Raw genomic sequence first — 20,126 nt, 5'->3', positions numbered from 1 at the left:
TTGATTTCCTCTACCAGTAATATAACGACTAATATTCTGAAGGCTTTCCACTTTTCAGTTAAACCTTTTAGTAGTCATTTCTTATTACTTTAGGCGATGACTTGAGTCAGAAAACTATTTGAGTGATCAAAAGATTCCTCAAAACATTCTGTCCCTTTAGGATAGTCCAATCGAATCATCTAGACAGATTCAATTATTATCCATCTTTCATCGTCACTAACCAAGACTTGTCGTGCTACTTAAAAGAAAATAGCTTGACCCTATTCCTTAAAGAACTTGCCAAGTACATACATAATGCATTCTCGAACTTTCTTCATGGAATTATGTCGAGGAAATGGAGGACATGAATCATTGAGTATAAACTCCAAGTTTTTAGCAATGAGAATCTTATCCATTTACGTTTCCAGTCTACATAATTTTGGCATTCGAGTTTACTTTTAAGGATCGCAGACAAAATATTGAATGACATCATGAAGATTTGGCAAATAAACTTATTATCACATACTATGCTCAATACATAATCGCAAATAACCACAAAACAATTATGTATCTTGCAACTGTAAAATTAAAATTTTTTACCCTCAAGCAGAGGTTAATACGCAATAAAATTTTACATTTTTACTAGTCACAACACCGACGAATAGTCCAGAGACCGCAGCACGGCATGGCCGCCAAATGTTGCCTAAGCACGACCATCATATTTAGCATTACAGAATTTTGTTTCTACAACACACTCCCATAACAATGCTTATGTTCTAATAACAAAATCAAGCTATCTCATAAATTCTGTTTGAACTTCTGAAACTTATAATTTCTTAGGATTATTGTCCCCACAGCATGGGTGGCGATAATATTAGAAACTACTTTCTAGTTCATACTATTTATATTTGAGAAGTCTGCCCTTATGAACTTGCTATTTCTTAGGATTATTGTCCCCACAGCATGAGTGGCGATAATATTAGAAACTGGTTTCATAAAATTTGCAAACCAATCGATGGAGACCATATACAACGCATTTATTGTAATTATCGCTTAGATATTTTAGATGGTTTTTGCATAATTATCACATAAGCAGATAGGCAGATAATCCACTTAAAAAAGATAAACACCAAATAAACAGATAAATCCATTTAATGCATGGCATTTAAACACACTGGATAATTAACGATAATTATTTAATCTAGTCAAGGAAGAATCAATTAAATAATTAAGTTTTATCTTGGATAATAATTATCCAAATTCATTTAGGATTTATCAAGATAGTGTAAACTATCTAAATCCATTTAGGATTATTCTAGGTTTTATTTCGATAAAATCAAATCCTACAATTCAAGATAACGTTGATCTAGGATTATCATTATTTAAATCGTACTAGGATATTACTTGATAGAAACAATTCCATCATAATCCATAAGATAAAAATAAAATCCTATCAACCAAGATTTATACAAATCTTAAATTCTATTTAGAATAGACATCCAGAATATATCAAATATTACTTAGGATTTCTTAGATAAATAAATTTATCTAAATCCAATTAAATAAGGATTTTCTTATATATCATCTTTATCCTAATCTATCTAGGATATAAATCCAAAAGATAAGGATAACTTGGATTAATACTTATTTTAATCCATCTAAGATTTGTCTTAATAGAATTAAATCTATTCAAATCCATAGGATAAAAATAAATTAATATTAATATTAATCCTAATTCATCTAGGATTTATCTTGGAATAAATTCATATAAATCCATAGAATAAGATAATATTATATTATAATTATTCAAATCTATCCAAGATTTATCTAGGAACAAATCCATATAAATCTATAAGATAAGAATAAAATATTATGTTATCACTATCCAAATCCTTCTAGAATTTATCTATGAATAAAATTCATATAAACTCATAGGATAAGAATAAAATAATATTATCATTATCTAAATCCAACTAGGATTCGTCTAGGAATAAATCCATATAAATCCATATGATATAGATAAAAATATAGATTATTATTTTCCAAATATAACTAGGATTCAACTAGGAATAAAATCCATATGAATCCATAAATAAGGAAAAAAATCTAATTAATCCATGATTTAATTCATAATTAAATCCAATAAAATATATAAAATCCACAAAAGATATATTCAAATCATAATTCTAAATTAATCTTGAATTATTTCCAAAATTGAATCCAAGGATTTTGAAATCCTAATCAAAATTTGGAAACAATCTTCACCGAACCATGCACGGTGACATCGCACGAGTCCGGGCAGCCGCCGTAGGGAGGCTCCCACTCGCACCGTTGCTGCTGCACGGAGACACCGCTGCTGCGTCGCTGCAACTCCGCCGGTGCTGCAGTCCGTGCGTCTCGCAAACTGCCCAGCCCGTAGGCTTGGGCTGCCGACGCAGCCTGCCCAGCGTGCTTACTGCAGCTGCGTCATCCACCTCGAGTCCGGGAACTGCCAACGAAGGGCTCCCACTCGATTGGACTGTTCTCTCCGTCGCCGTTGGAATCGCTGTGCTGCGGTTCCGATTTATCGCGATAGCGGCGTCGACTTCACAGCTCCAAGACTCGAATTGATTCGACAATTACGAACAAAACTCTCGTGCAAACAATTGCAACAATTTGTAATCAACATAAGCAATCATTACTTATACATAATAATTACATATGGTCATGCTCATCAATTCGTGTAAACAATATAAACATGTATTCATGTTAATTAATACACGCAGCAACCTAATTCGCCAATAACATAGTTTGTCGTTTAATCAAATTAACTAAAACAACGAACACATCGCGAATAAAAACATGCATTCAAGCAATTCACATAACATGAAATTAATCCACATAGTCAGAGCCAATTTTTGGCTCTGATACCAATTGCTGGGGTTTGAATCCCCTTGCACAACGGAAGACTTGTACAAAACAAATAAATCAGACGTAGGATCTATTTGATAGATTATGGGAACAAACTATTCACATGTTAACCAGAATTGCATGCTAGAACGCAAATAATTCATGCTCATAGAAGGTAAATCCTAAACATGAATACTACGGTTTAGAGTTACCGATTTGATTCTCCAAAGAATCGTCGATTGCTCGCGCCTTCTCCACGATGATCTTCAATACTAGACCACAGATCTTCTAACTAGTTCTCGAACTGTATTCCGAAATCAGTGTGGGCTGATCTTATCGAAACACTAGGACTCGAATAAAGAAGACAGAAAAATTCATCACGGATAACGAGCTGAAAAACTCACGGAGGAGAATTCAAGAAAAAAAGTCGTCTCCTACTCTTATTAGAGATAGACGAAAATTTTTAATCATGAAAAAGTGAAGTCTGTCTCTCCTCTATTCTCCTATTTATATTAAGTTCACATTGGGCCCAGTTAGGGATCTATGGAGGTTTGGATGAGGCCTCACCCAATTAGCTTTTTACTAATTATATTGAACCTACAATTTAATACAAGCTTATATTGGAATATTATTATCAGCCACTACAGTAATAATATTGCACTGCCCATCCAAATCCGAAATTACAAGTAATCCGGGTTTCCATTTTATTTAAATGTTTATTTCCCGCGCTTAAGATATAAATGTCCATTAATTAATTAAAGTCTGCTATGGACTTAATTAATTAACATCTTATTAATTCCAAGAGTGGATTTAGCAAGAAACACTTATTTATTATTCATGGAATAATTAAATTCCAACTGGACAGTTTCCGAATAATAAAACCTTGTTGAAGCTCCTCTTGAGGACATTATCAAACGAGACTCACCTCTCGCACGATTCAACATAATAGCAATCCTAGCACCACTAGATATTAATCACCACTACCCAACATATCAGGATTATTGGGTTGCGAAAAACCCGCACCATTTGATAAGTCAAAGTAGTGCATAATCAATATCGTATGCTCAATGCTAACGTATGTAGATTAAGAAATAATATTTTATCAAGACATAGTATTTCAATAGATAGCACAAAGACACGTCTTGCTGTTAGATCCATTCAATGCTATACCACACCAATGTCATCTTATTTCAATAAGGCTTAGAAATAATCGGACTGACATTGCAACCTTTCACGATAGGTAGCCAAAGCCTATCTAGGTTGTGAAATTCTTCTCTCTCTTTTGCAAAGCATCGCATAGAACCGACTGTAGTTACCTTAAAGTGGACGACGCCCACTACCAGTCTACTAAGCAAAAGACTTAGGCTTTGTCTGCTTCTTATGCATTTAAATGTTTATAAAACATCTTATAAATGCACAAGCAAACACAATGTAATAATATACTGATTCTATTCGTGCGAAACTGCTCGAATAATACTGAATCGGGTTAAAAGTGGATTGTAGAGTTTTCCGTATACAAGCAAGATTCTATTCGCGCGTTAACTTGCTCGAAACATGCTTTTCAGTATACCAAACCTAACAGGTCCAGCCCCGAAGACTCCCGCTGCATGATGGTCCAGTCCCGAAGACTCCCGCTACATAAGGTTCAGACCTGTAAGCTTGAAAGCCCCACAAGGGAAATTAATCCCAAATGCGCCTCCCAGGGGTTGAACCCTTGACCTCTGGGATGCCATATCCTCACCCTTGACCGCTAGGCCAAAGGGCCTTGATCATGGTTCAGTGTTTAAGGTTTAGGGTTAGGGTTAAGGGTTTAGGATTTTTTTTTTTCCTCAAACACTGTCACAGTGGGGGGTTAGGCAGACCCCCAACCTGTCCATATGAAAATCTCAAACATATCGTACATTGACTAAGCCCAAAAATGACCTGGCCATCAACAAGGTAATACATATCAAAAACTAATACCAAACTAATGGGATATCCCCACATATCGGGCAATATCCATCTAGTAGACGAACTAAAATAAGAATTGATAAAGTGGGTGATGGCCAAGAGATGACCAAGCCCAAGAAAGAAACAAAAATACATATCAAAAAACATCATAAAAACACAGTACTCATCCATCCCGATATCCGAATCTGAAGTTTGGATAGCCCAACTGGTCCATCCTCACAAGTGACTTCAAATATCGAGGAGATGTATTTGCATCATAGAAAGTCATGGCAGGGGTCTGAACCCCCCTACCTGCTAGGAAGTCAGCTGCCCGGTTGCCCTCTCGGTGAATATGAGAGAACCTAACCTGCAACTGTGAGAGCAAAATGCGAATGCGAGCCATATGATGTCTCACGTCCGCTGCTCCCCCGCGTCCCGAAGTGAACATCGCGACCACTGCTGCTGCATCCATCTCTACCCAAACCTGTGATGAGAACTCCATAGCCACCGTCAGCCCGTGAAGAAGAGCTAAGAGCTCTGCCTCGAAGGCCGACGCAGCTACAAGGGGCGTGCAAAAGGCCCTCAGCAGAGAGCCGTCTGAACCACGAACCACTCCCCCACCACCAGCCTGTCCCGTCGAGATAGTAAAGGCCCCTTCAGTGTTCAGCTTCACTCAAGGATCATCGGGTGGATGCCAAAGCACGCTCAAGGACCTGAGAACTCGCAGGCGAGGAGGAACTGTACGCATGAAGTCGACAGCCGGGGTGCAACCACTCCAATGAAGGGGGACTAGCACACCCGCCGCCACCAAGATCCGCAAATGTTGTATCACCTGCCAAATAACATGGGAAGAACGAAAAGAAATATTGCGGTGCTTGCAGCTATTCCTCTCCGTCCAAATGAACCAATATACCAAGCAAGGAATATGAAAAGAAATGTGCAGGGCAGGGCCCTGTGAGAGGACCTCCACCAAAAACCTAATCTAAGTGCAATATCAGTGCACGTGTGAATGTGTGTGCTAATATGAGGGAACCAGCCATCAAAAAAATCCCAAACAGATCTCGCCAACGGACTAGACACGAACAAATGCTGACACGACTCGACTGAAAAAGAAGAGACACGACACAGACACTTGGATGCGAGAAGGATACCACGAGACTGAACAACACACTCAGCAGGGACCTTCTGGAGGAGGAGGCGCCAGATAAAGACAGAGATGGTCGGGGTCAGCCCAACATTCCACACCATGCGAAGGCCGAAATGTCTAGGGGACCTTGTCCGGATGAGCTCCCAAGCTGAGGTCATGTCTAGGGTTTAGGGTTTTAGGTTTTAGGGTTTATGGTTCAGGATTTTTTTTTTCCTCAAACACCGTCACGGTGGGGGGTTAGGCAGACCCCCAACCTGTCCATATCACAAACTCAAAACGTGTCGTACATTGACCAAGCCCAAAAGTGAGTTTTGGAAAAATTAACCAAAATGCCATTATGATTTTTTTTTAATAAATTGGAGTAATGAAAAGATTTTATTTATTTTATGATAATTAAGGGAAGTGGAAGTGAAAAGTCTTTGACATACAAATAGAATAATTACTTCAAATTTATTGAGGAAATTGAAAAGATTTTGGATGAGAGACTCTCTAAATCTTTATGGTCCGTTTCTTCTACAATAATGACCGGTAAGGATTTTGCTTCTCTATAGTAATTATTTTGTTTTAATACTATTGAATTGCTTTCGTAATTATAATGCTAGGCTCATATGCTTGCTCTTATCCACACACTATAAAAAGTGCTCTGTACCGAGCACATTCAGTCAAACTTTTTTTGCTCTTTATATGTGTGGTTTTAATCATCTCTTTTTATGGCTAAATAATGTATTAGTAGTGTTTTGAGTATATGCTGTTGTGAACCGACCATTTGTTATTGTATTACGTATTATAAAATGTAAGTTAGTAGGTTTCTTCTAATTGTGCTCGGTAAATTCGTTTTTGTAGTCACTTGTGTTGATTTGCAAGCTCATATGATAGGTCGGAGGAGTTTCAAGTTTTCCAATTATGAATCGAGGTTTGTCTTGTCATTATTTTATGTTTGTGACGGGTGGAGTAGGAGATGGCTCAACAAAAACATTAGATATACATATATAAAAGGGGAGTTTTGGAGATATTTACATAAATGCCATTTTAATTAAAAAATTACAATTTAATTAAAACTATTTTTTTTAACAATTAATTTCTTCATCTTTAACGTTAGTCAATTAAATTCACATATAGATGTACTTTAAACATCCTTATAACACATTTCGTCTGTACTAAGAAATGAAAAGCCAAAAGGCTCATGAACTCATTTAGGTTATGGGAGAAAAGGAATAGAGCAAAAATAATAAGGCGGAAACGGTCAATGTGGATTAACTGATTAATTAGAATGAAATTGGCGTTTTATAAATGTGGCTGCCTTTCCTATTTCCACCAATGAATCCGACCATTATAAATTAATAATGGCTAATGGTATACAGTATACTCTTTAGGGACTATAAATATAAGACTAAATTCTGTCTAAAAAAATCATTAGTGGTAAAGCTATCTGTCGTGAATAGAGCAGCGAAATTGCTCGAGGCTCAACTCCGTCACCACTCACCACTCACCACTCACCACCATCTGCTCGACAATGATCTCCATGAGTGAGGGGTAATTTTAATTGATCACAACCTTGACATTTTGTAGTACATTATAAATTTTGAGATTAATAATTTCATATGGATGGCATTTTAGTAATGAACGATACACATATTGTTAAGGTATGGTTGCTCCCTTTATAGTATAAATCCAAAAATATCATATTTAATATACGTGCTTTTATTGTTTTTTATTTAATTGTGACATCCATGACGCCAGCGGAGGAGTACGGGTGGAGAGGCTTCAGCACACCGCCTCTGAATGGGAGAGACGATGAGTCATCCTGCTCAGCGTCTAATTCGCGTTCGTCGTCGTTGTGGAGGAACTCGAAGAAGTGGAATATCCTCCGAGACTTATAAATTAATGTTTTGTAGTAATTTTCATACGGAATTTTATTTACGTTTTTTTCATTTTTTTTGTTTATGGTGTATTCACTTTTGAACTTGCATATGCTTAATCATTCTTCTAATATGATTACATATTTTGTATTGGATATCCAAAATATTTTAATCAATATTTATGTGTTAATTTTAATAAATAATTTTTTTATTTTATGTTTTCTTTGGATAATAATTTGATATTATATGCATAAATAGAATGGGAGTTTTGAGGGAAATTATCATAAATGTTATATAATTGCAATAAAATCACGTCATAAGTGAAGGGAAGTCAAAATGATTTTATGTTTAGGGTTTAGTTTTGGGGGAATTTATAGAAATGTCATTATAAATTAGATATTATTACATAAAACTATTTTTTTTGTTGGCTAAATTATCGTAAATAGTAACCGACTGTTTGTCTGGCCTCTGAATCGGTGGGATCTATGGACGGTTCCTATACCGTTAACTGTCTTCCACAACATTTCCTCATATCCCATCTCACATTGAATGTTATAAATGATGTAAAACAGGGAAACTCACAGTGGAGATTAACCGTGAATGATTACAATTAATCACGTTACATCACATTAAATTACGGTTAAGAAAAACAATGAATGCTTTATTAGAGAAAGTTCAAAGGTTATAAAGCAGAGGAAATGAAGAGGTTCTAATGATGGTCATGAAATATTGGTTGAACTATAAATATATGACATTTGGGTACCATAATCCAAGTAGAGGCACACCCGAACCAAGAAATGGTCTTGCTTGAAGTTCAAAAGTTTTCCGTGAAGCTGGTCTGAATGATTTTGCAAAACAGATCTTTGTCCAGTTTTATAAGGTTTTAACTAAAAAGTTTGTCATCCATTTACTTGCACGGCCAATCATCCGACAGTTTGCAAAGACTGATCCAGTTTGATGTGCTTCGACGAGATAAGGGGAAGATAAGAAATAGTGCTACGAGATGGCCTTCAGGAAGTACTAGGCCAGCCGTCCGTTCGTCGCCATATTGCTATCAAGTTCCTGTCTTTAGAGAAAATGGGAAGATAAGAAATATTTACCTTTGAACAAACGCGAAGTACTCTTTGCGCAGGGAAGAAATAATAACGCAGTGCATTATTTTAGGGCATAATGAATATGTATTTTTTTTACAATCTACCCCATATATTTTATGATTAATAGACCATCGTATAGTTTTTTTACTAACTCATTTTTCTATGATAAATAAGCCGTCGTACATTAGTTTTAATTGCTTAGTTCATTTCTAATTATTTTAATTATTTATTTGTTTAAAGTTATTGAATTTATCGAATAGTTAACTCAATTAATGATTTATTAAGCTAATGAATTTGATTCATTTAAGTTTTTATATTCTTCACAATTTTATTAAATTATTTTTTTTCCCCCAAAATAGAATAAGGTATCAACAAAGTAAAACCGAAATAGGACGAAGGGAGAATTTTATTGATGTTTGGCTTATCTGTTGGTCATGATGAATATATTTTAAAGTTAAGGGTTTAGGATTTAGGTTTCAAGGTTTGGGTTTTTAGTGTATAGGGTCACTATATTGCAATGAAATGAAGCTCGACTAGGAAGTGTCTCACCAGTGTGACCTTAAATTATATAGCTTTTGATAAACAATATCTTCAATCTCATTAGGAGAAGTGGTAATTATACATTCTTTAGTTTTTTTGTTTTGTGTGATGTAAATTTGCTTTATTTTTTAGTCTCACGGTCAGAGCTATTTTTCCATTTTACAAAAATAATGTATAGTATTATTTTTCACGTATTTATATTTTATCTGTATCCTAACTTCCTTCATTTGTTTTTTTACTGAGCGGGCCATATTAAAACTTAAACTAGCAATTGTTACTATTTGCCATTTTTTGCAAGAAGAAGTAGAGTACATACTCCTATTTCAAATTATAAATTATAAATTATAAATTATAAATTATTATGTGCTCCAAAACATGTATATCTAAAGTCATCGACCACAAAATTTCCAAGATTTATTGTTTAAGACGGTTGATCTAATCAAGTAGGTTAAAAAAAAAGTTGAAGAGCGACTCTTTGGTACTACTTTTTAGTACTACTACTTTGCAATTACATTATTATTATGTGTGTATTAACATTGACTCAGATTGTATTTTTGTAGATATAATTGGTGTGATTATTGACCCCGACAAGTTCATTACACAATTTAATTCTCGATCGTGAAGGATTAAATATTTTAGTTTGTAATTAAGATGGTGATGGTACTTGTGATTTTTCTATTAATGTTGTTTACAAAGAAGTTTTACAAAATATATAAAAATATGGACTATTAAATTGTACTTGTGTTAACTTTTGTTAATGTTTGATTTTATTTATATTTTGTCTGTGTAATTGACTATTTTTTTATATTATCACATTAATTGTTTATATTTTCATAATGTGTTTGTTTACTATATAAATGTAAATGTGTCTCAATTAAATTTGTTCACAACTTAAAAAATTACGAGAGAAATAAAATGAGTCGTGCAACGCCCGATAAAATGAGTCGTGCAACGCACGGGCGTGATACTAGTTTATTTAAAGTTATAGAAATAATGAACAACTCCATTTTATGTTCAATAATTTAAGCATAAACAAATTTTGGATTTTTAATTTTCTCTGTGTACATAACATTCTCTTGGACCTAAAAATTCACGAAATTTCCGATCTTTACCAAAATTAATTTTCTCCAAGAATTTGATATGCCAAAATTGAAGCCAAGTGAGGATGACATGCAATAGGAGCCACAGCAGCCCAACAACTTGCAACCTCTGTCACTGACTCATCATCAATTGGTCAAGGAAGCAGATCTGGTTGATTGAATGGTGGCTGGTGGTGGTGTTGTGGTACCTGGTTGTGGCGGCAGAAGCGAGTGAGAGAGAACATAGAAAAGCCAAAAACAGCACTTCTGTAGGAGTATAACAATTTGAATAGTAACACTTTTGCGTATATATAAACTTTCTCATTTGTTATAATGAAAATTCTCAAAGCTGATTATTCGAGGCCAAGGCAGCAACAAGTTATCATCAAATTTGAGGGCAGGCTGGAAACTGACCTTCAGCTCCATAATTCAACCCAATTAAATTATAAGTACATGGTAAAGACATAGAGATAGCTTTAATAGCATTCACCACAAATCACTTGGTCTAATTTTGTTTCATAAACTCTACGAGGTAACTGGAAAAATGAGAAAGTCCTACAATCTAACTTTAGATACATGCAGAATGATCTACTCAAATCAAACACCTTCATTTGAAGCTTTCGAACATGATTTTGTTAATTTTGTTAATGCCTATGTCAGATATAGGCTCAATTGGCTGCTCGTCATCATCTACTAAAGGGACACTGCTCAGCATTTCCCTACTAAATTCATCTGCTCAGATTATTAGTTACTATCTTTGATGCTACATGAGAACACATTTTTATCAATCCTTATTGATGATTCTGGACCTGAGAATATCATAAGTACAGTGTAAGAAAAAAACTAGGAAGTAAATTTACCAAACATTATATTTAAGGAGGTAGGAGGAGGAGTTAACATAAAATTCATGCCAATATAAAATGTGACGGCCAGCACAATCGTCACCATCACGTAAGTTGGCACCGCCAAAGCCCAATACCTGAATAAGTTTTCAAGATATCACAAGGCATGTACTGCTATATAGAAGACATTAACCAAGGTAATGTAGCCATAATGTGTTATTCATCAATTCCATTGCTAAACTAATCAATCTGATAGCTTTAAGTTTGTAGAGGAAACTCGATTATGTTTCTAATTCTATTTTTGACATGCACTCTATCTATCATAACTTATTGGGAAACAAAGTATAGAACTTAACAAGACTAGAGGAATTTCGTTCATCTTAGTTGCCTTAAATTTTCCATGATCATTGCAGGAGTAAGCATATTATTGCATTTTAGAGAGAATCCGCAACAAAGGCAAGCAAGCATATGAAAACACGAACCTGCTTGGATAGTAATAGATCCCAATAGAATGCAACCAATGGTCAGGAACATACGCCCACACGATGAATATGACTGTTGCGCGAGTAAAAGGAACCTGTTAGCTGCTATTCTAATTATCTAATCTTCAAGATTCTGCAAGCTCCAACAAACATGAGAAACTACACACGAATATTTATCATATCATCTAGCATCTTCAATCACAGCCCCATATAATCCATCTACATATGTGTACCGCCACAAGCAATCAAGAAAATATATAATCGATCCAATGGCGCTTTATCCTTAAATATGCTTCAATAATATCCAGCATATTAAAACTCTAGTGACAATATACACCATACAGTAATATACAATTCCACAGGTTTTCACAACCCCTAAAAATTAATCACGATAAGCAAAAATTGAGAAAAATGCACAATCAACGTAACAATACTATTCACAGTGGGTGATTGTTCGAAAGGAACAGATGAATTGGACCTGTAAAAACAACAGTGGTGATGGATCCGACGAATCCATAAACCTCAGAGAGTTTGGGGCCGTGCTCGCCGGAGATGCCTAATTCGCCTAATTCGGTCTGGGAGCGGTGATCGGCATCGGAGAAGGAGACGTTGGCCGCCCGGGTCTTGGAGAAGCTCAGAATCTGTCGTGGGCTATTGACAGAGCAACGCTCTTCCATCCTAATTTCGGTTGCTGTGATAAAAACGTTAAACGTTTAAGCCGACTTTAGTATCACGCAAAGTAGAATCTTCAGAAAGGAAACTTAAAAACATTATAATAAATTATAAAGTATTATTATAATAATGATATCTGGATTACAAAGGTTACAGTTGGTTGCATTGCCATATGCTATACAAATTGGAAGCGCTCCTAAATATAGATCTCCACTTACTTCCCTCTCTTTCTTCCAATTCTTCACAACAATTTGGTGAGTCCCAGATCTTTCTTTTTCTCCTCGATCCGATTTTGGTAAGGGACTGCGTTTAATTTATGATATTGGTGACTGGATTAGACAACGTAGAGATTTGAAGTAAGTTGGATAGAACGAATTTATGTTGATCTTTTCCTCCTGTTTGGTATCTTTTTGACATTCTATTTTGCTTAATTTTGCGCTATCGTATCCTTTTTCTGTTGTGTGGTGAGTAATTTGAGCAATGGCTGGTTTGATCTCACAATCTATTACGCGATTGGTGAAACTCCAGATCACGGGAAAATGGATAATCCTCATTGTCTATCTTTTTAGTTGCTTGGAAGATTTCCGTGAATTTGTAGTCACTTGAAAGATTGGATCTTTTTTTATTTATTTATTCTGTTGGTGAGACGATTTTCTATTTGATTCTGGACTCCCTTCGGTGAGATATCATCTTCTTCCATACTTTTATGTGCTATTGTTTTAAATTCGGCCTTTTTCTATGTGGATTTGATTCCGAAAGAATGTACTTGATGCGCAATGCCACTGTTTAAAGGATCCAAACCAAATGCGTATTCCATGCATTCGAGTTTACTTTTGCTTTTTGTCCTTATTGTTTTCATATTTGATGAAAACAAATTTGAACCTATATTACTTGTAAGACTGGATTTTTCTATAGCTTTGACCTTCTTCAATCATAAAGATCTTCACATTTGGGCTACATGCTGATAATGTTATCTGAATTTAAGCCTACATGAATTAAGTTTCCTTTTGTGTTTAATGCTAAGTTGTGACCGTGATTAGAAATGCTTGATCTCTCCATTCTCCGTAAAGTATTTTGCTTGTTACAATTTTAGAAAAAGAAAAAAAAGAGAAAGAAAGAGAGAATGAAATTAAAATTTTAGAACATGAAAAATAAGAGAGAGAGAGAGCGACGGAGAGAGTAGGAACCATACTAAATGAAAAACCTATCAAGGGAGTAGTATATATATTTTGAAAACTAAGCATTGAATTCGTTTGTGAAAAGAAATTGGAGAAATAATACATCTTATTATATAAATAGATGATAGGATTTGCAAAGCATTCTAGAATTAATATTTGCAAAGATTAGTAATTGTATTTGAAATCTGACTCTTATAATCTCTAATACCTCATCAACATTATGCTCATGTATGTTAGATATGACTATGTTGTCAAATATAGATACATGACATAACTTGAGAAGAAAGAATTACATACCTTTGTCTTGATTGTAGCCGCCCATGCTTGCAATGTTATCTTCTCTCTATAATGATTGTAGAGTGAAGAGAGAGAGGCCGCTTTTCTTTTCCTTCTCTTTCCTTTTTCTGAAGAGTTGAGAGTGAGAGGCGGCTATTATATTTTTAAGGTTGGTTTTTTTTTTAACTCAACAAGTCACCTATATATAATACAAGTGAAGTTAATAGTTGCTGAAATGAATTGGGCCTTAAATGACCTTAAAATATTGATGACTTATGAAATTAAATAGGCCAAATTTATGAGACATGAATCTGTAATATTTTAAGTCTGGAGTATTATTATTAGATACTATTTTTTATAAATAGAAAATAATTGTTATGTGGAAGGTCTCTCATGATTATGTTTTTTTTGGGAACATGCACAATTTTCCAACAACATGCTTAAGAGGTGAGCACTATAAATACCCCCTTCCACTCACTCCTTCATTCACTCTCACTAAACTCTCTCAACCAAAATCATTCAGCAGAATCATCATCAGAAATAGTTCAGAATCTTTCTTTTTCTTAATTCATCTATTCTCACTTAAAGCACTGCTCATTTATTATTTATGTATTCTTCTATGAATCTGCAGTCTTTATTTTTAAGGTATTTCATTCAGTTTGCCATTTCTGCTTTATCACTATTTTTTTCTGTTATAGTTTCATATTATGTCTAAATGTTACTTATGTTTTTATAAGTTTCCATAACTACTTAGCACAGCACAACACAATGAAGGTAGTTTTCTAACCTGTATTTGTCATTGCTGTGATGCACCTCATCTGTGAAATCTTGAGTGCCATCTCTCATTCATATTCTGGATCACGAAGTTCCTGCAACTAATGAATGAAATTATTTGTTCCTGTTTCTGAACTTAATACACAGTCTTATTCAATTTAAGTGATCTGTTGATTCTCATAAAAAGGCACTGACCTCATTTTAGAATTTGTGTTCATTGATTTGCCTTTTTTGCCACTTCTATTTGCAATCTATTGGGATCATTTCCTGCACAAAATAGGCTGTTGGTTTAAATACTGCATACATTCTTTAAATTAGTCACTGATTTTTGAATATTTCTTTTCAATAGCAGAAAGCATTGTATCTCAAACAATGACAACATTCATTAGTTGCAGGACAATCTTCTACCTAAAGTTACAACACCACCATCAAGGGTTGTTGCATCCGTGTTTATGAATACAATTCTAGAGACAACAATGATAGCACTTGGAAGTAGTATTTCATGATATGCTGGTACGTTTACCAAAACAGAATACATGTAATATAGAAAGTTTAATATAATATATATGTTTCTATTTTCTAATTTTTTGTTTATAGGGCACCAAAATTCAAACTTCTCTTCCAAAGAATGCATGCGAGAAAATTGGTTCACAAATATAGGCTCATAGATATTCCAAGCAAGCATCATTGTATTCAAAATCACATGAATCAGGCAAAGTAAATTATTTGTTTTCAGAATTTGCTTATGCTTTCTACAAACCGTCATATTGAATCATGCAAAGTAAAATATTTGTTTTCAGAATTTGCTTATGCTTTCTACAAAGAGCCATATTGACACCAAAATGACAACATTAACTCAGTTATTAGCAAAGTGTGGCATACATATTAGGTGATTTAATAGTTACCTTGGCTTCACAACATTAATTTTAGTCTTTTTGCACGCAGACACTGCAGAATATGACAGTAAACTTTTTATGTTAATGAAAAAAATATTGAACATACAAATTACAGAGGTGTTGATAAAATTCAGATTATAGTATATTCTCTTTTAAAATATCAATTGCTGTTTATTATTTTAATCAATAGTTAAGAATATTATCTATTTTGGGACCAAACAACAAACTTCTAAAGATCAGTCAAGCATGGTCATATATATTGCAAGCTTGCATGAATGCATTTAAAAGCACATGATTCGTGCAAATTAAATTCTTATTTTTCAGAATTTGATGCATTCTTAAAAACAGATACACCCATATTGACACCAAATCACATTAGCAAAGTATGTCATACCTATTAAGTTACTATTCTAAGGGTAAGTAATTACAAAATTACCTTTAATTCACAGAAACAGATCATAGATATCAACATATGAATAAAATTCTGCAATTTTTTTTTAAATATGCATATCCAAGTGTTTTTAAGACCATAAACCCTTATCTTTTGGCAACTCAAAGGGCATGTTGGAACCTGTGTTGCTTTTGAAATGAACACCTTTTAACAACACAATTTCTTTAAATATATCATTCATCTGTAAAGTAGGAAAGATGAGTTTCTGCTGAATAAAATTCTGCAAAATTTTTTTTGAACATGCATATTCATGTGTTTTTAAGACCAATATGAACCATAAATCCTTATCTTTTGGCAACTCAAAGGTCATGTTGGAACCTGTGTTGCTTTTGAAATGAACACCCTTTAACAACACAATTTCTTTAAATATATCATTCAACTGTAAAGTAGGAAAAATTAAACAGATTTTGTGCTATTGCAATGAAAAAGTTGAAGAGTTCTACAATCATAAAGGGTTGCTCCTATCAGGGTGTATCAACTGATGCTTCAAGTGATTATTATACCTCTGATTTTCTTGCTGAACTGGCTGCTATATCCTTTGATCCTTCTCCTTCTTGCATATTTCATTGTCTTTCACTTTCCTGTCAATTGACAAATGTAAGTACTTTTTTAAGAATCCAGGAATGCATAACAATTTAATCTCCAATAACTTTCAATTTGAAGTAGAAGGTTATGTAATCTTCATTTCACAGCAATATATACAAAAGCCTTATACACAATCTGAAAATACATTAAAATCCTCATTTATTCAATGATTTTGCAAAATTTTGCAACCTAATAGTGATATCCTTTTTTTTCAATTTTCAGAATTATAGATCTGCTTGAATATAGTCTGTTATCAACGTACCAGAATGAAATTGACAAAAATATTAAATCAATGAACTTTGTTTGAGGTAACTTATCTCATCTGGTAGATTAAAACAACTATATCGAAATATTTGTGGTCTGTTTTTCCAATACTTACGATCTATTCTTTGAATCATCGAAAGTCATCCACTCCTTCTCCGATTCTGAAAAAAAAACAATTAATAAAGTCAGAATAGACCTAATCTTCAACGTTTTTGATTGATTAGGAAAATTTGGTTGAAATATACCTGTAATAGAAACCGATTTTGATCTGATTTAGTAGCTTAAGAGAAGGATTCTTGCTGTGGTCTACCGCAACTCTCCGTCGTCTTCGTTGAACCGACGACGGAGGCGTCGTTTAGCAGGCGGCGAAGAAATTTCCGTCGGTTTTTTTCAGTGTCGATTTTGTAGGGTTTGGGGTTGTTTTGGTGGTATTGTAGTTGCAAATCTGGAGATTAGTCTTGGTAAGGAGTCGATAAGGTGTAGTAGTGTCCGATCGGCGGCGATTTAGAGTAGAAGACGCCGTTTCCGGCGGAGGAGATGAGCTAGGGTTTCCAAAATCGGCGCCGACAACTTCTATTCAGAAAAATGCTTATATAGGTTGTATAAAGTATTGTTTTAATCCTTAAGTGTGTGAATTAAAATTAATCTATAGTCTAATTAAATGAATTAATTCCCCACTAATCTGTTGTGTTTGGACTTATACGAATTGGGCATGCATTTTTTAATGTATGGGCCTAATTTATAAATCGTTTTGGGCTTATATATTTTTTCTATTTGGGTATGTTATTTAATGTGTTGGGTCATCTAATTGTGTGTTACTCTTTATTATTATTATTATTATATAATACTTTTGTTTAATATTTATATATAAATATCAAAATTATTTTTGTATTATAATTTTATTAATTTTTTATTTATTAGTTTATAGGTTAATTATAAAGTTTGTTGTATGTATTTTGTTCATAATTCATGTAATTAGTAATATCATTTTTAATGTTATTAAAATTATGTTTGAATTATTTTTTTAATTAAATGAAATTCTTTTTAATGTGTTCGGACATTTAATTTTGTATTATGAATATTTAATAAGTATGTATTTTTTTAATGTGTTGGGACATTTAATTGTGCATAAGGTATATTTATTAAGTTTTAAAAAAATCTTAATTATATTTATTTATTTATGTCTAATGTTGTCACATATAATACCATGATTAAGGGACTATGTGACAATGGTAGGCATACCGATGTTGGAGACTTATTTTATTGAATGAAATGGCCAATTCAACGATATCTTTGGATGTGCATACTTTCACTATATTGATCGATGCATATTGTAAGGAAGGGAAGATGGAAGAGGCTACAAATGTATTGGAAATTATGACGCAACAAAACATTTCTCCCGATGTGGTCATATATAGTACACTTATTGATGGATTTTGTATGAAAGGTGAAATAGATAGAGGAAAACAGTTACTTGATTCCATGGTAGAGATGGGCTTAAAGCCTGACATCGTTAGTTATAGCATCTTATTAAATGGATATTGCAAGAAGGGATGCGTTGATGATGCTTGGCTTCTTTTTCTTGAAATTCCTAGTAAAGGTTTGGTGCCTGATACACATACTTATACCACCATGATACATGGATTATTTAGTAAATATAGATTTGTTGAGGGCTGGAAACTTTTTAAGGATATGGAAGCCCAACAAGTATGTTGTCCTGACTTGCATACTTACACTACATTGTTGGATGTGCTGTGTAAGAATGGGGAGATGGATAAGGCTGTTTCATTGTTGCGCCTGATTGAAGATAAAGGATGTACCCCTAATATTGTAATTTACAACAGCTTATTGAATGGATATTGCAAAAAGGGCAGCGTCGATGAAGCTTGGCTTCTTTTTCTTGATATTCCCAATAAAGGCTTGGTGCGAGATAACTATACTTATACTACCATGATACATGGATTATTTAGTATAAATAAATTTGCCGAGGGCTGGAAACTTTTCGAGGATATGGAAGACCAACAACTGCGTCCTGATTTGCAAACTTACACTACATTGTTGGATGGGCTGTGTAGGAATAGGAGGATTAATGAGGCTGTTTCATTGTTGCGCCTGATTGAAGATAAAGGATTTACCCCTGACGTGTTCATTTACGGTGCTCTCATAAATGGATTATGCAAAATTGGAAAACATGGCATTGCGAGACATCTTTTCAATCAACTTCCGTCAAATGGTGTACAACCTGATGTTCATATATATAATATGATCATTGGTTCATTTTGTCAAGAAGGGTCTTTCGAGGAGGTAAAACGTTTGCTGGTAGAGATGGAGGTCCTAATCGTGTAACATACAATGTCATCATCAGGAGTCTGCTAAAGCAAAATGAGGTTCACAAGGCAGGATTATTCATGGATGAAATGTGTGAAAAGGGATTCTCAGCCGATTCTGCAACTTCTTCGATGCCAAATGTAGATGATTTTTTCCTCAAATTGATGAAGGACCTTGCACCAAAGGAAATTGTATCCTAGTCTTGATCTAGTGGAGGTTAGTGACTTTATTGCCATTCTTTATGGGAGTGATTGGGAGATATGTTACTTGAATATTGATATGACTCTTTAATATCTTCAACCTTTGATGTCACTTGACATCATACAAGCCCTCTTGCAATAAGCTTTGCATCTCAGTTTGTTATTAGGTTGAAACTTAATCTCCACTCTCTGCCCAATTGCATTTTCCTGTGCAACTCTCTTAAATTTGATTAAAATTTAAGAAACTCCATCCCAATCTCCAATTCTTGTTTGTTCATTCTACGTATCTATACTTCATCAGTCTCAGAACATGAAAATAACATATCCGAATCACCATTATCGCTGTCCTACAGAATCTTGGTTAGCAAAATCGACTTCTCCATCAATATTTGTCCTCTCAAAAAACCATCAAAATTATCATCTTGTAAGTCCTACAGTCAGAGTTAATATAAACACCATCTTTGTTGTTCTCACTTTCAGTATCATCATTTTTATTGTCATTATTTTCGATAAGTTGAACATCCATCTCTTTCTCTCCAATGTAGACATGCATAATCCTAGAATCACTAGTATTTCTCTCTTTGAAGTCATTAAAAGCAATTTTTTCAAACTGATTCAAATATAAATGATGGTTTGGTATACAAATATCCCAACATATTTGA

General features: G+C 34.1%; 1 protein-coding gene and 1 pseudogene across 7 annotated transcripts; one reads left to right on the top strand and one right to left on the bottom strand.

The window, feature by feature from the left end:
- Positions 1-10,353: 10,353 nt before the first annotated feature.
- LOC125199519 (phosphatidylinositol N-acetylglucosaminyltransferase subunit P-like) lies at positions 10,354-17,513 on the bottom strand. 7 transcript variants are annotated; one of them, XM_089063443.1, is made up of 11 exons: positions 17,182-17,513; positions 17,052-17,097; positions 16,591-16,668; positions 15,646-15,688; positions 14,936-15,007; positions 14,754-14,841; positions 13,988-14,165; positions 12,319-12,531; positions 11,841-11,913; positions 11,377-11,495; positions 10,896-11,248 (listed from the first exon to the last, which is right to left on the bottom strand). In XM_089063443.1, the coding sequence occupies exons 7-11, from the start codon at positions 14,010-14,012 to the stop codon at positions 11,124-11,126; spliced, it is 555 nt and encodes a 184-aa protein (XP_088919569.1). In that variant the 5' UTR covers positions 14,013-14,165; positions 14,754-14,841; positions 14,936-15,007; positions 15,646-15,688; positions 16,591-16,668; positions 17,052-17,097; positions 17,182-17,513; the 3' UTR covers positions 10,896-11,123. The 7 variants fall into 7 exon arrangements, with proteins under 7 accessions (XP_088919571.1, XP_088919569.1, XP_088919570.1 ...); XM_089063444.1 differs by having other exon boundaries at positions 14,754-14,835; XM_089063445.1 differs by lacking the exons at positions 10,896-11,248; positions 15,646-15,688 and adding an exon at positions 10,354-10,725.
- A 683-nt stretch (positions 17,514-18,196) lies between these two features.
- Positions 18,197-19,464, top strand: LOC125199521 (uncharacterized; annotated as a pseudogene).
- The last annotated feature ends 662 nt before the right edge of the window (positions 19,465-20,126 follow it).

The sequence above is a fragment of the Salvia hispanica genome, chromosome 2 (assembly GCF_029641045.1).
Source record: "Salvia hispanica isolate PSC_SH4W2 chromosome 2, Shi_PSC_v1, whole genome shotgun sequence".
In the NCBI taxonomy this organism is placed as follows: domain Eukaryota; kingdom Viridiplantae; phylum Streptophyta; class Magnoliopsida; order Lamiales; family Lamiaceae; genus Salvia; species Salvia hispanica.
This window is presented reverse-complemented; position numbering and strand designations above follow the sequence as displayed.